General features: G+C 48.6%; 1 protein-coding gene across 3 annotated transcripts in view; it reads right to left on the bottom strand.

Annotated features, from left to right (window-relative positions):
* The window catches only part of DIP2C (disco interacting protein 2 homolog C), a 367,823-nt gene extending 357,971 nt beyond the window's left edge, over nt 1-9,852 (bottom strand). For 2 of the 3 annotated variants that reach the window (XM_079907065.1, XM_079907063.1), the window contains exon 1: nt 9,112-9,852. In XM_079907065.1, coding sequence (XP_079763191.1) covers nt 9,112-9,196 — 85 coding nt within the window. In that variant the 5' untranslated portion in view covers nt 9,197-9,852. The remainder of the gene's footprint in view (nt 1-9,111) is intronic. The other variant, XM_079907067.1, reaches the window with a different exon arrangement.
* Between the last annotated feature and the right edge of the window lie 5,467 nt (nt 9,853-15,319).

The following is a 15,319-nucleotide window of genomic DNA, read 5'->3' as shown; positions in this document are numbered from 1 at the left end:
ATCACCCGAGGAATGGCAGCCCATCCAAGGAACCTCTGCCCACGTTCCTTCCCCATGGCTTTGCTCCTCTGTATCCACGGGAGACAGAATATTGTACAACACTTTCAGAAAGCCTGTTTTACTCAGACACTTTCCATAAAGGGCAGATTTCATCCAGAATCCTATTTGTGTCAAATTCAACATGTCATGAAGGAAACAGCAAAATCAAGGCTACTTTCTTCCCCGTGTCCCAGGCCAGATCTTCCTAATACCAGGAAAGAAATTCTAAAATACCAACAGCCATTAGAAAATCCTTTACTGGTATGGTAGCTAAATAATAATTCGCCACCATCTAAAACAGGGAGGCAGAATTCTACTTCCTTTTCGTATTAATTTATGTACAAGTAACAGAAATTCTCGAAGTCTGAACTCTGATATCAACAGCAAAATAACCCCAAGCGCTATTTCTCATTTGGCCCAGGTCAATGTTGTGCTTGGTGGGGGAAGCCTAGCCCCACCATTTGCAATAAGACTATATTCACTTGAGCTAAAAGCAAAATGAAACAACAAAACCCACCCAGACACCAAGTCTCAGGCTGACAGAATTTCCCTACAGGACAGGCACTGCAACAGTAACTTGTAAGCATGAAGTACATTATAATGTACCTTAGTAACATATAATGTACCTTAGTAACATTAGTAACATAATGTACCTTAGTAACATTATAATGTACCTTAGTAACATTAGTAACAAAGTTTCCACCCTGGCAAGTTGATACACTATTTCCTTGGGTTTAAGTAGGTGGTTGGTTTTTGTTTTTGTTTTTTTTAAGATATTTTTTGATGTGGACCATTTTTAAAGTCTTTATTGAACTTGTTACAACATTGTTTCTGTTTATGTTTTGGTTTTTGGCCGGGAGGCATGTGGGATCTTAGCTCCCTGACCAGGGATTGAACCCGCACCCCCTGCACTGGAAGGCTAAGTCTTAACCACTGGACCGCCAGGGAAGTCCCTAAATAGGTGTATTTTAATGACTTAAGTTTAATGGAATTGCACCCTTGCTTAAAGAGCTCCTTAAAGACTACTTTATATTACTAAATCTCAACAGCCTTCAAGCATCCATCACGTTCATCAAAACAAGAAAAAACAAAAGATATTTCGAAGCCCAATGATGCTCACTTAAGCTATCCTGAAGTACAGCTCCACCTTAGTACTTGGTGTTACTCTTAAGTTGTTTTTACACGTAACTGAAGCCATAACTTCTGTGATACCATTAAATTCACAGCGGGGGCAGGGGGGGCTTCAAACTATCTCTGGTTTTTATTTTAAAAGAAGCAGCTTATGAAAGTCGATAAGAAAAAGATCCCACTCACTCACAAACCCACACGGCACTCAACTGACATAACTGCCAGGGTGATCGTAAACGATAAAAGCCCAGGATCTGTTACAGGTGTTGGGCGGGGGGCACAGAGCCCCGGGTCCACTGCCACGGTGAGCCCTGGCTCTGACCTGGCCTCTCAGAGCTGCCCAGCCTCACGCAATCCCACCTATGTGGCCTGTTGGGTAGCATCCACGTGCACTTGTCTCAGGACAGGACACGGGGGCATGACGAGAGGGGTGCCAGCTCAGTCCCTCTCCACACACGCTGAGGGCAGGGGGACACACACCTCCAGGAGGACACTTCCCACAGTCACAGCGGTGGAGCTCTGTGTTTCATCCTGGGGGCACTGTGGTGAGGGGACTGCAGGAGATGGTCAGGCCCTTCCTCCACGAAGCTCTGGAACAACTCTGATTGGAGGTCCACACATGGTCCTGAGATTCGATGATTACAGCCTAAAAGGACGTCCTTCCGGACACACCTGCACTTGAATCTGACCTAGGACACTTTTCCCCAACTATTCTCTTGAAAAGTAAAGGGGCTGAAAAAGGGATTCCAGGAATATTGACACAAAGAGTCCACCAGAAAGGAAGTTTTATCTTTAAAAATAAAAAAAAAAAGAGGCATTGCAGCTCTGAAGCTATCCTAGCACAGGGTAAGTGCCCAGATAGCATCTATTAAGAGGTGCACCCTCCAAGCACAGGAAAGTGAAAGTGCTTTCCCGCACCCGGGCCTATGCCGCCTCTCCACTGCTTTGCTCCGAAGGCCACTGTAACTCAAATCACCTGGATAAACTGGGGAGGCGGCGGGAGGGCAGGGAACTCTGTCCCAGTGACAGCACCTCAGAGGGAAACTGCAGGGCTGGATATTTATGGAGCAGATACTGTGACTCTGCCTCGCTGACCCCCACCACCATCCCAAAGGCAGAGTTCCTAACCCTATCTGACAGCCGAGGACACCAGAACTGGGAGAGCCTGGTGGCTTATCCAGGGTGATGCCACGACTGCAGAGCCCCGGACAGGCCCTCCCAACGTAGGAAAATCCATAGAAAGACTTCTCAGTGGACACTCACATGAGAATCTCAAGATCTTCACACAAATCTCCAAACAGGATTTAGAAAAAGACCCAAAGAGGTTCAAGAAGCACAGAAGAAGGTCACGTACAAGTTAAACACGGGTTTTTGTGCTTTCAGTGCCCACTGCACCAAATCCAGCCCCTCAGACCGATGGCTCCAGAGTGAACCTGTCCTTCCTAAAGCAACTGGCCAACTCCAGATTTCACCCCTTCCTGTCCCCTGACAGCATCAGGCTCTGCGACTGCTCTTATCCTTCTGTGACGGTTTATAAGCTATATTTTGTCAGGTATTGTGACACTGACATAACTGGATGTGCTCTATTTGCAATAATGCATGTAATCTCCATTTATCTACTTTATTCACAAAGACCCAGAATCTCCTGATAAGGTTAATTAGTAACAACACAGTTTACATTTCTGTTTTCATTTCAGGTAAACTGGCCAGGAAGCGCTTCCTTAGAGAGCTGGTCAGCTAGACCCACGCCACCTGCATCTTCACAGGGACATGACTCTGGGCTTGGCCAGGAAGGGGACAGGGCTCGATGTGGAGGTCTGTGTTCTTCCCGAGAGTGAAGCGGTCCGGACATGTGGCTCTGCCGACTCGAGGGAGTGGCAGCAACAAAGCCACGACGGCGGATTAAGACCTGCCGCGTGGAAACTGAGATGTGTGGGCCTCTCCCCACTAAAGCTTAACATGTTTTATAAACTCCTGACACATGGCAAGCTGCACTGGTAAGACACATGGTCAGAACACGAGAGACTCACTTTTCTGGTTTTAATTAGACACTCAGGACCGAGTGTCCAGCAGGGAACTGCCTTCCTCCTTGGCCAGAGGCTCAGACCTGAGGCTGGTGGGTGGGAAGCCGCCCACAACAAAGAGGGGACATATTTACATATGAGTTTTTTAACTTCATAATTTTAAAATGTTAGAGTATTCCTCTAATTAAAAAAATAGAATATGTGACTTGACTAACCAGATAATTCAGTAAAAAAAAAAAATTAATTGTGCATAATTGCAGACAAATATCTAAGGAATTGCTCTCGCTGGTGCCGACAGAACTAGTTTGGATCTGACCCGCAGTCTTCAATCTTTTCATGAGGACACAGAAAGAGTTTCCAACTTAATAAGCAAAAAAAAAAAAAAATATTTAAAACCAGCAGCCCAGAAGAAAAAGATCTATTTAACCCACTATCAATCACAGAATCTCTCAGTCCTCGCTATCTTCGGTCGTTTTTTCCCGGATTTTTTAAACCTACTGCACGAAGCATTTGGTAAAGAACCACCTCAATTTGTGATTCTCAGCACAGAGAGCACATTTCATTCTCCACGACATTCAACAGCAACAGAACTAAAGAGCAACCTCCCCAGCCCCCCACCCCACAAAAGAAGGCTGCTTGCCATGTTGACTTTTACAGCTCAATATCTTAGCCTTTCCCACTTTATTTGTCTTAAGGGCTTATGAACATTAACACCCTGCTGGGTCCTGAAGAAAGTGCCATATACGTACAAACCTGACGCCTATGTTCTTCTCCCCCCAGCTGGGGTTCTCAATTAGATCCTCCCCTTTGAGAGCGCTATTTATTATCAAGAACAAACGGATGCAACTGCTTCTTTTGAGACGTGACAAGGTTTTGACCCCCTCAGCAGAACACAGCACTGGCAATGATAGTAGGTAACTTTCGTAAGGCACACGAAAAGCTCGTGAAAGAAGGAAAATGAACACGGGCAACCTTGAAAGTAGAGACATACAAACGGAGAGACCGGAGAACAGGAACAGTAAACAGTGGCCAGAGCCCATCGCATCCCCTGAGGTGCCTTCCGTGTACCAGGATAAACAATGATGTGCGAAACCAAGCCAATAACTGCAGGTGAGCATCTGCTTTTAGTCAGGTACCTGAGTAATTATGAGAATCTTAATATGACTAGGATTTGAACTGGTGAGTCAGTCTATATACATGACATCAAAATGAAGATTATCCAATACATTCTCTTTGCAATTCAGAAGAACGCTACAACTCATCCCATAAATCACTGCTTTAAAAGAAAAAAATCAGCTCTAAAAAAAGAGACAACCCATGTGAAAAAGGCTGGGAGGAGGAAGGCAAAAAGTGACTCATATCATCCAACAGCTTGTAGCCTCCAAACCATAACAAGAATATAAAGCCAGTGGGCCCAGAATGAAACAAAATAGAGTCGTTGTTACAGCTGTGACCTCACAGCATTCAGCTCTGAGCATGACTACAGCACCACAAAGATCTTTTGAGCATTGGGAGCAACCTTACACATCAGTGCCTCTAATGTGTGCCTTTAATTTCCTGGCTAAATTTGACATCTATATTTATTCATCAAGAAAAGAACATTCAAATTTAACTATTTTCATAACTCTGAATAACTCTTAAAATTCAAGTCCACACATTTCACATCCCACACATATCAATGCTGCCATTTTGTACATATTTTTAATTCAGATAACAATCTTTTAGATTTATCAAGCCAAGTAGTCCATTTCATTCACCACAATACGTACAGCTACTGGGGGCAGCTTTGAGACGATGTGACAGAGTGAACAGGATGTACAGCTACTGGGGGCAGCGTTGAGACGATGTGACAGACCGAACAGGTTTTCTTAACAACGGTGAGGTCTGATCCCCGGTGGAGTGGCTCAGCTATTCCCTGAATCTGCTGACCCCTTCCCTCCTCCCCTCCCAATGACAACAAATTATCAACAAGACTCTAGAAGAAAGTATTTTTTCACACATTTGCATTCCAGAGTCCACTATTTCCTTTCAATGAGAACATTTGGGTTGCATTAGAGACAGCAGGTCTCCTCTCCCGGACCCTGGAAGGTGGTCCCAGGCTTCAGTTTGGGCGGCCACCTCTGCAGCCACAGGGACCTCCAAGAAAAGCACAGGGGCTGATGGGGACAGAACTGACGTTCTAGAGCTAAGCGTATCTGCTATATTGTGCTGGAAGCCCTGAAAATGCCACACACACCCAAATCTACAAACCTTCCAACTGGCCATCTCTTTAAGATTTTACTCTGGTGACAGGATTATGCCAGCTGCATGTGAATTGCTCACCTGCAATTTAAAAAATCACTGGTTCCTTGATCAACACAAAGAACGACAGCATGCACCTCCTTCCTTGAGTAGTTTCACACTTACTAGAAAATGTTAAGTTGGACTCGAGTACAGAACATAACTAATAGTTGCAGTAATTCTGTACCTTACAAACTGAGTAACTCCCATAAGCAAGAGTTAGGAAGTTAGTAAACACACTCACAATTCAAAAGCCACAAAGTAGAAAGCTAACGGGCTTCTCTTCTGCAAACACCAAACAGTTTTCACAGGCTACATACATCACGAGGCAATTTCCCAAAGTCCTACCAAAATAAGAATTCAACCACTCCTGAAACAGTGGGATGATATCGTCTACAGGTGCAAGTCCAGGGTGTGTACAGCCCAGGACACAAGCCGTCAGTTAACACAGAAACTTATTGCTGAAGTTCAATCAACAACTGATTTTTTTTTAAATAAGACATGAGTCTGTCTTTATTGAGAAATTTTGTTTCCTCTCTGCTTTGCCAGTGTTTCCATTTAAAGTTTTTCCTTAAGCCAAATAATGTCTATTTACATATTAATGAAACTACTTGGGGGCCCTCTGAAAGCCAAATAGAAAAATGCATGATTCCAAAAGGCAAGAATGAAGGGAAGGGAAGGGAAGAAAAAAATGATTCAGGGAAAAGTGTGTGAAGAAAAGAGCCACCGCTACCCCACCTGGCACCCAGCAACCAGCCAGCTCACTGGCTTCCTCTCCATTTCACGTTGAGTCCCAAGAATTCACTAGACCGACAACCCCTGGCTCCACACCAAAGACTTTACCCGGACCCGTGGATTGGAGGCCATTACTGCCCACAGGAGGGGCAGCCACCACATCTCCCCACAGAAATCTCCTGTTCTTTGCTGGCACCAGATCTGCAGGGAGAGCAGCCCAGTTTTCCCCCAAGAGGGAAGCATTGGGTAGCAACAGACAGTGGAAAGAAAAGAGGAGGCAACCAGCAGGGCAGGAAAGTGAAAATCTGACTTCTGCAGCCAAGAAGTCAATCTGCAACCCTCTACCAAACAGTGACCCATAAAATAAAATAACCTAAGTGTCTGTAGCAGCACGAGCAGACAGTGCAAACCAAAACTGGACCGGCATCTACTAATCTAGATAAGATATACAACCATTAACAGCTGGCAGGCCATATAGGAACTTTGAAAGAGGAGTCTACTCTTTTTTCAACCTACATTATGTGCTTAAAATGGAATTGTTTTCCCATGCTCCTTTGTAGGAAGTGAGCACTGGAACGTCCACACGTTTCCACAGTATGTTCTGATATTTTAATAAAACGATGAAGACTAATTTAAAGAATTCTCTCCACATGAATCCTGATTGAAGATAAAATATGAAAGCAATATGCTTAAATAACTGGGCATTAAAAGCTGTTTTAACTTTTCACTTTGAAAGTGGCTATGTTGGGGGATTTTAAGTTCTAAAATGTAAAGAGGCACAGATTTCTGATCCCTCCATTCTTTGGTTGCTATTAAGCAATACTGGAAAACAAGTTGATTCATCTAATTTAAGACAGTAAAACGACTCTACGTAGTCACAAGACACAAAATTCCAAATGACCTTAAAGAGAGACCCAATCGACTCAGCATGGACAAAGCAAGTCAAAGATGACACAGCTAAAGCGGGGAGATGTGGGCTGAGGCTGGGTGGCCAAAGCAACAACCCTCTGACTCTTACTCTTGGGTGAGGCAGCCAGGCCTAGCAGAGTTTAGAGAGAGAGAAAAACAATAATGTGATTCCCATATGCAAACACACACCCCTTTCTCTGCCCAGACACTCAATAAGAAACTCATTAAACCCTTTTTAAAAATCTGTAGGGACACAAGAAATTCACAGAGAACTAGGCTAAGCACACCTTGGTCTAAAGTGGTTTGCCATCCCCTGGACAACAGGGACACATTCTAGGAGTGACTGATGGTGACAGGTGAGTGCAATCTAGCAGGTGAGTGTCCACGTCCACAAGCAGGCACTCCCACCAAGGACCACGCACTGTCCCAGATGTGCAGAAGCAAATGTGAGCCCATCCCAGACCGATGGGGGAGGTGGAGGGCTCCTGGTGAGTTCAGACAGCTTCCCGCTTTGCCAACACAGGTAGGGTACTGACACTTAACACCAGTATAATACAGACATAGCAGAAGTGCTTGTCTGGAGAGAATGCATGAATGATACGGTGTTGTAAATAACACAACTGTGGTGCACAGCTACGGGGGCCTGTAAAGTGAGGGAGAAAAACCCATGTGAACATTGACAAAATCAAAGAACTTGGGCAAATATTTTCCAATGGGCACTTCATCCCTCCAAGCAATCTGTCCACACTGCACACCTTATCCACCAGTGTAAACCTAAGTACTGTTCGCCCAGCTGGGCACTGCACTGAGGTACCAGCAACACCCTCATCATCTACAACCCTTCAGAACAGTGTCTGTTGAGCACAGGGTCCAGGAAACGGTCTCCTCCTATGGGACAGTTGAGCATTACAGAACCCTGCAGAACCCCAAATGTGAAACAGAAACATCTCCAGTCTGTGACATCTGAAAAGACACTTCACCCCAGGCCCCCACCTGTACCCCCTTCTTCGCCCTGAAAGTGTTAAAAAGGAAACCATACGGTCAACACCAGCTTCTCCCTGCTGATGAAAACTGGCACGAATGAATTTACTTTCTGGCTGCCAGCCCCACAAAACCGTTACACACACACACATACAAGTTCACCACTAAACTGCTCCAAATATAAATTCGAGACAAGCCGGCCTATCCCCACCCCACAGTGTATTAGTGGCCTTCCCAGGGTGAGCTGGGTGAATTCTAAATCTATATTAAACATTCAACATTTCGGAACTTCAGTGGGTTGTTTTTTTTTAAGACATAGCAAAATCCGATCTGAAACTTATGACAGCTGAGCACATGATCCCACCATTAAGAGCAAATAAGAAACCGTATATAACACTCCATGAAATCACTGTGGCAAATCTGTCACAAATTCTAAGTATGGGACGATGGGAACGCGCCACAGACCCTGGCCTGAGGGAGGAGGCTTTCCAATTTCACCCAACCTTCGCATCCCAGCGGACGGGAACAATAGTAGTACTATCCCGGTCCAGCCCGGATGCCTCGGACACCGGCGGTCAAACCTCAAGTCCGAAGACAAGTTTCGCATTAGAACGAGGCCCGCGGAGCCTCAGGCCGCGCAACGCGGAACCGCCCCCGGCCCGGCCGCGGTGGGCAGCGCTCGGACGCGCACCAAGGACACGGCCCCGTCCGCCAGGCCGCGCGCGAGGCCGCCCCGGCCCCGCGGCCCGTCCTGCGTCCCGGCTGCGCCCCGGGCCCCGCGGCCCCGTCCTGCGCCCCGGCTGCGCCCCGAGCCCCGCGGCCCCGTCCTGCGCCCCGGCTGCGCCCCCGGCCCCGCGGCCCCGTCCGGCTCCCCAGGGCCCCGGCGCCGGGGCCGCGGCCGACGACGCGGAGCCGCAGGGCGGGGGCCGCGCTCGCACCGCGCCGAGACCCCCGCCCGCCCGCCCGCGCCCCGGCCCCCGTGACAGCGCGGACGGCTGAGCGCGGGGCCTGTTACCTTCCGACAGCTCCAGCTCCAGCTCGGCCAGCCGGGCCCGCACCTCCAGGGGCAGCGCCATGCCTTCCAGGCTGCGGTCCGCCATGCTCGCGACGCCCCCGCCCCAGCCGGCCTCCCTTTGTTCCAGGCCGCGGTCTCGCCGCTCCTCGCGCCCCGCGGACCCGCACCGAGCGGCGGCAGGCCGGGCGGCGGCGCAGCGCGCTCCTCCCCGGTGCCTCCTCCGCGCGGCCCCGGCACGAAGGCCTCGCGCCCGCGCCCGCGCCCCCGTCCCGCCCGGAGCGCGCCCACCGCCGCTCCACCGGGCGGCTCCGCGGCGCGCGCGTGACGGCGAAGAGCGCGCACGGGGCGGGGGCGGCGGGGGCACGCGCTCCGGGGCTGGGCCGGGCGGGGACGCGCACCGGGGACGGAGGGCGGGCCGGCGCAGCGCGCGCTCCCGGGGGCGCGGGGCTCGCACACCGGCACAGCGGGGCCTCCCCCACCCCGGCACGGCCCTCGCCTACCCAGGCCTAAGGCAGAAAAATACCTGCTGGAGCCCCCGGCCTCGGCGTTCCGGGTCTTTGCGGGCTGAATTTTTTTTTTTTTTTTAATAAATACGTTGTGTGTTGGGGGCGGGAGGTGTAAAAGACAGCGTGGGCTGTGGAAAGAGGAGTAGGCTGGAAGTTCCTAATTCGCGTTGATTTAGGACCTGCCAGCCTGGCCCGGAGGCTACAATCAGTGCCTCTCCCTCGGCTCCGTCTCCCCACCATGAAGGCGGCTAGAGAAGAGATGGGTCACCGAATCTCCACGTTCCCGGTCAGCCCGAGCACGCTCGCCCTGATACCCCGGCCCGTCCTCAGCCCGGGGCTCCGTGTCCTCAGCAGGTCTTCCCGCGCCCTCGCCCGAGGGCCCTACGGCTCGTCCTCCGCGCTTCTCTCTTCCGCCCCCACCGCACCGGTGTCATCTCTGGGGGCATCACCAAACCTGGGCCTCCAGTCCTGACCGTTTGGGGAGGCTAGCTCACCCCTCCGACTGTCCAACTGAATAACGTCACCCAGATGCCCCCAAACCCCGAACTGCACAAACCAGCCCCTCCTCCTGGCTTCTAATAACTTCCACCATTTTCTTAATGATCCAGGCTGGGGAGAGTCCCGGGAGTGTTTGTCTGTCTTCCTCAGTCTTCACACACCCTCTGCTTCCCTGTCCCCTCAAGGCTCTCGCGTGTCATCTTCATTCCGGACCCACTCCTCCCAGTTCAGCCCCTATCGCAGACCTCCTGGTGGCCCCACCACCACCATCTGCTTGACCCTGTGGCAGGAGGGGCCGAAGGTGGCTCCGGAAACACAGTGGCATTTATTCCCCTTTCAAAAATAGGCAATTTAATACTTCCTGCATTGTCTACTGAATACAAGTCCACCCTCTTAATGGGAGACTCCAGACCCTCCACCACTTGGCCCCTATCTGCAGTCACACCATGCGCCCCCCACAAGCTGGTTCCTGAAGACCCAGTGGCCTTCACCCTGGGTGCCCCCCTTCTCTGCCCACACGCTCCCACAGCGTCCCTAACATCAACTCCAGAAAAATCTCTCCTCCCCCTTACTGTGCTCCCACTATCTTATCTACTTGTTTCTGCCCTTATATCCTTGGCCTTTATCTTTCTCATTAGTCTGAGTGACAGCTCTGGGGACAACGACCAAGCCTTCTTCCTCAGTGACCACTAGAGAGCTGTGGGCATTTCTTACATAGGTCTCACTGATCTAATACAGATCAATGATGAGCTTAAAACGGGCGAACCCCAAACACCTCTGCTTTATGGTCTTGGACGTAAAGCCAGTGGACGTGGGGGGCCACACAGGTATGCTCCACCACAGTCTCTCCCCTTTCAGGATAAACAGACCACTGAGGCAGAGAGCCCTCGAGAGGCTTTGGGGCTACAGGTGAAGGCCTTAGAGAAATAAAATGCAGCAGAACCAGGATTCAAACCCCAGTCTCCAGAGCAAATCTCTGCGCTCATTTCTTCACAGCAAAGTGGGCCTGTGCATTCCACACATCGAGTGTGTCAAGTCAGTCTAGGTCCAGATGGTATCAGAATAAAATTATGTATTCTGCTTTAATTCGTGGGTGGGTCTTGATCATCCATGTCTGATGCTGTAACTGAGGTTAGTTCCAAAGAAAACCACTATGTTACACTAAACACATCAAATGTCAACTTGGATTCCAAGCAGATGCGTCTTCATTGGGGCAGGTCTGTGTATGACTACTAAGTACACTTGGGAGAGTGTTCGTGGCATTTCCAATGTCCTGAGACACATCTTTATCTGGAAGTCCTTCCACGTCTTCAAAACACGTTATGTCTGAAATCAAACTCCACTTGCCTCCCACCCTTACTGTGTTCTTACTCGAGAGCAGCCCCCATTTCTCCTGGTTTCCGTGCTTTGAGTCATGCCCGTTGTCAAGCTTCAGTAACATCCACCCCACAGGCCCACTGCCACTGCCTAATTCAGGCACTCAGAGTCCCTACCCTGTTTTTCCCCTTCTGATCTTCCTACTGTGGCTGCCATGGGTTACAGTCCCCTTGCTCTACCATCTACAATGGTTCTCTGCCTACAAACCAAAGAACTCCTTGATCTGACACTGAAGGCTTCACAGACACAAAGTTTCCTTCCCTACTTTCTATCCTGCGCTCCCTGCATGCACCTGTGGTCACCTGAGGAGTTCTCACTTGCCTGTGGGGCATCTCCCGTTCTTGTATCTCTTTTGCTAACGTGTGCCTCTCCTCTTCCTATTCCCCCACCCAAGTCATGGCCACACGTCGGATTTCACCCATCCAAGTCCAGGGTCAAATGCCACCTCTTCCATGAAGCCTTCCTTCCTAATCTCCCACCTGGAACTACACACCTCTCTTCCCACCTGGTCTTCCTGGTGCTTGTATTTAACATGTGCATCTTACTGGGCAGCTAGTCCACCTGTGATTCCCCCACTGTGCTGAATGACGTATAAACAGCACACTGTTTCTCAAAGTACAATCCAGCCTTGGAAAAGGGGAAAGACTATTTCCCTTCATCTCCTTCTGCTCCAGTCCTGGCCAGTCTCAATGAAAGTGGCGCTTAGTGAAAACCCAGTTATGCTTTGTGTGTTTCCATGTATAAAAACCTGGTTCAAGTGGATGTCAAGGTGGGCATAACAATACCCAACAGAGGTTTATTAGAATGAATTGAATACCTGCTAAGGGCTATTTGCTTCCAAAGCTCTCCGAAAGCCCTGAAATTCCATCCTCAGAGCTACACCTGTGAACTACGGTCACTTATCTTCAGAAAGCCACTGTGACATCTCATGACTGCTACGTGGGAAGAGCTAGGCATCATTAGCACTTATCAACACACTAGCATGGTTTAATTTGCGAAATAAGCCAGCTTTTACATAACAAATCCCAGAGGGTCTGAGACATGTACAAAACCTGTAGGTGTCTAGGAGAGAAAAGCTGGAGAGGTAGCCAGCCCGAGGCCTCAGGACTGGAGGGACGCTGACACGGGACACGTGAGCTACCTCTGCTCCTCCACGGTTTTGAGTTCCACAGAGGGGCAGGGACAGAACAGTAATTGAGTAATTAACCCCGTGACAGCCAGCACTGGGGGGCCTCTGTCGCTGTCTTGACTGTCTGCTGTGGGGGATTTGTTACCCCTCTGCCAACCTGCAGTACCTCACCTCTATTTTGTTCTGTCTCACCGAATTCCAAGCGAATTCTGAATGAAAACTTCATTACTCACATGTATTGGGGCTCTAGACTTGAGAAAACCTGGTTGGGGTGGAAGAGGGTAGTAAAGGGGTGCTGATTAATCAGGTAACTCGCCGGTGATGCCCCGAAGCCTTGTTGCTGATGAGAGTTGATCCTCTCACTCCTAGTCAGATTCCTGCAGAATTTGTTCATGCCGTGCTCTCTCCTACGGATCCCAGTTCTGAGAAATTTTTACCTTTTCCGAAGTGAGCAGGAAGAGCTGGTTGTCAAATACTCTGTTCGGATTCTCCGAGCACATCATAAATCCAGGGAGTGGGGGCTCACGCCCCTGTTACAACAGAACCTTCTTAAACTGGAATTTCCCTACAGAACTATGCCTGGCCATTCATGTTTTAGTTCTGTTTCATTTCGGTCTTACCATATTATCAGGAATTCAGCTTGGGTAGAGTGTTAGGTTTAAAGAAAGAGCAAAAGTGAGCAATGTGACACAGAAAGTTTGGGTTTAATGAATTAGTACTTAGAAAGCAGCGTGAACCCTTGAATGAAACTACTCTATGCATGAAAGAGATCGTTAACATTTTTGTGACATTTTTTCACATCACTATAGAATTAACTAAACAATGTGTATGTGACTGAATTCACTGAACCACACATGTGTTTGCATTTCTGTTATGGCTACTGTCTTCCTCTAGAAGTAAGAGCTATCCAACCTATTCACCTAAGAACAAGTGTACCCACAAAAGAGGAGTAAGAAGTAATCCCACAGAGGGCATCCCTAGTGGTGCAGTGCTTAAGAATCTGCCTGCCAATGCAGGGGACATGGGTTCGAGACCTGGTCCGGGAAGATCCCACATGCCGAGGAGCAACTAAGCCCATGCACCACAACCACTGAGCCCGCGCTCTAGAGCCCGTGAGCCACAACTACTGAAGCCTACGCTCCTAGAGCCCGTGCTCTGCAACAAGAGAAGCCACCACAGTGAGAAGCCTGCACACCGCAACAAAGAGTAGCCCCTACTCGCCGCAACTAGAGGAAGCCCACATGCAGCAACAAAGACCCAATGCAGCCAAAAATAAAACAAATAAATTTATATATATAAAAAGACAGAATCCCACGGCAAAATTAGTCTAATTTTCCAGACCATAACTGGAAGTGCTGAGAATTCAACTGTGAGTCAAAGGTGTCTTGATGGAAAAACAAGTGTGTGAAATTTATCTTGGACAAATAGTCTGAGTGTCTCCTTGTATATGTAATTACAAATCAATACACAATTATCAATAATGTAATTACTTCTGATCATTTTAGTGAATTCTAATCACTCATGCTAATGGTGATGTGAATAGCACAAAACAACCAATTAGCTAAAAATTACTCCTGTTTGGTCTTAGATTGCATCATATTTTTACAGTATATTTCCTTTGCCAAGTATGATTGACTACACTCTGGCTTAATTAAGGTAATGTTAAAATTAATTGTCATTCCCAGAACTCATATCAATTAATGGCTGAGACAAGTGACACATAGGTTTTTAAAAAACATTTTACCAAATATTCTAAGATATAAGACTTTATTGGATGTTAAAACATATGCTTTTGAAGTAGAAAAGAAGGGAGTGGTTGAGGACTAAAATTTTGCCATCAAAAGTCCACAAAGTGGAATAAAAGAAAGTTATAAAATGGACCTCATCCCTTCAAAATGGAAACATATATCAATACATAGAGAGAGAGAGTCAGGCACATTCCTGAAGGGCATCTGCTCTGCCAAGAAAAACTCCACCACAAGGTTCATAAGTGGAGCCTAAAAAATTTAATTGTGTAAAACGCAGAATCTTGTTGTGAAGTTAATTAAAAGCAGTGCTTTGCAGTCAGTCTGTATGAGCTCACGCACACACTCAATGAAAGTAAATAAAAATAAAGGTTGAGCCGTTGACACTGCCCACCACTGACCACAAGCTGGTCTGAGAAGGTCCCAACCACTCCAGGGCCTCGGCATGCCAGCCAGCACCCTCCCCCGAATCAGAAGACAAACCTCGTGCTTTGACTGTGGGACAGGGCAGAACAGGAGAGGATGGACCAGCACAGCACAGCCAGATCCCAGTTACCGGGAGGTGTTACCTTAGTCGAGACTGGGGCTTCAGCTCCTTGCAATGCTCACAGCTGTGTAAATGGACCGGGTGATGCAGGGTGGGTTCCTAAGAAGCAGAGCCTGAGACGAGAGTTCAGGGCACATGCTTTATTGAGGGCATCCTCTTAAAAATGGAGCCTTTTGGAAGTGAGCACATCAGGGCAGCAGGGAAAGAGCAGGCCTCAGTGGCCCGGTCCACAGACGGATGGGGCAGGGGTACCACAGAACTGGTGGCCAGCCTTTGTACAGCTGTGTCACTCAGTCGCTGGTCCCCACTGGGGACCCACCAACAGTTTCTCCCATCAGGAAAGTGAGTAGCTGTGATCCATTAGCACAAACACTTACAGCCCGGAAGGGCTGGCGCACCCAGCCTG

This window comes from Stenella coeruleoalba, assembly GCF_951394435.1.
Source record: "Stenella coeruleoalba genome assembly, chromosome: 2".
Lineage (NCBI taxonomy): Eukaryota > Metazoa > Chordata > Mammalia > Artiodactyla > Delphinidae > Stenella > Stenella coeruleoalba.
The sequence above is the reverse complement of the archived record's forward strand: the minus strand, read 5'-3'. Positions and strand labels throughout refer to the sequence as shown.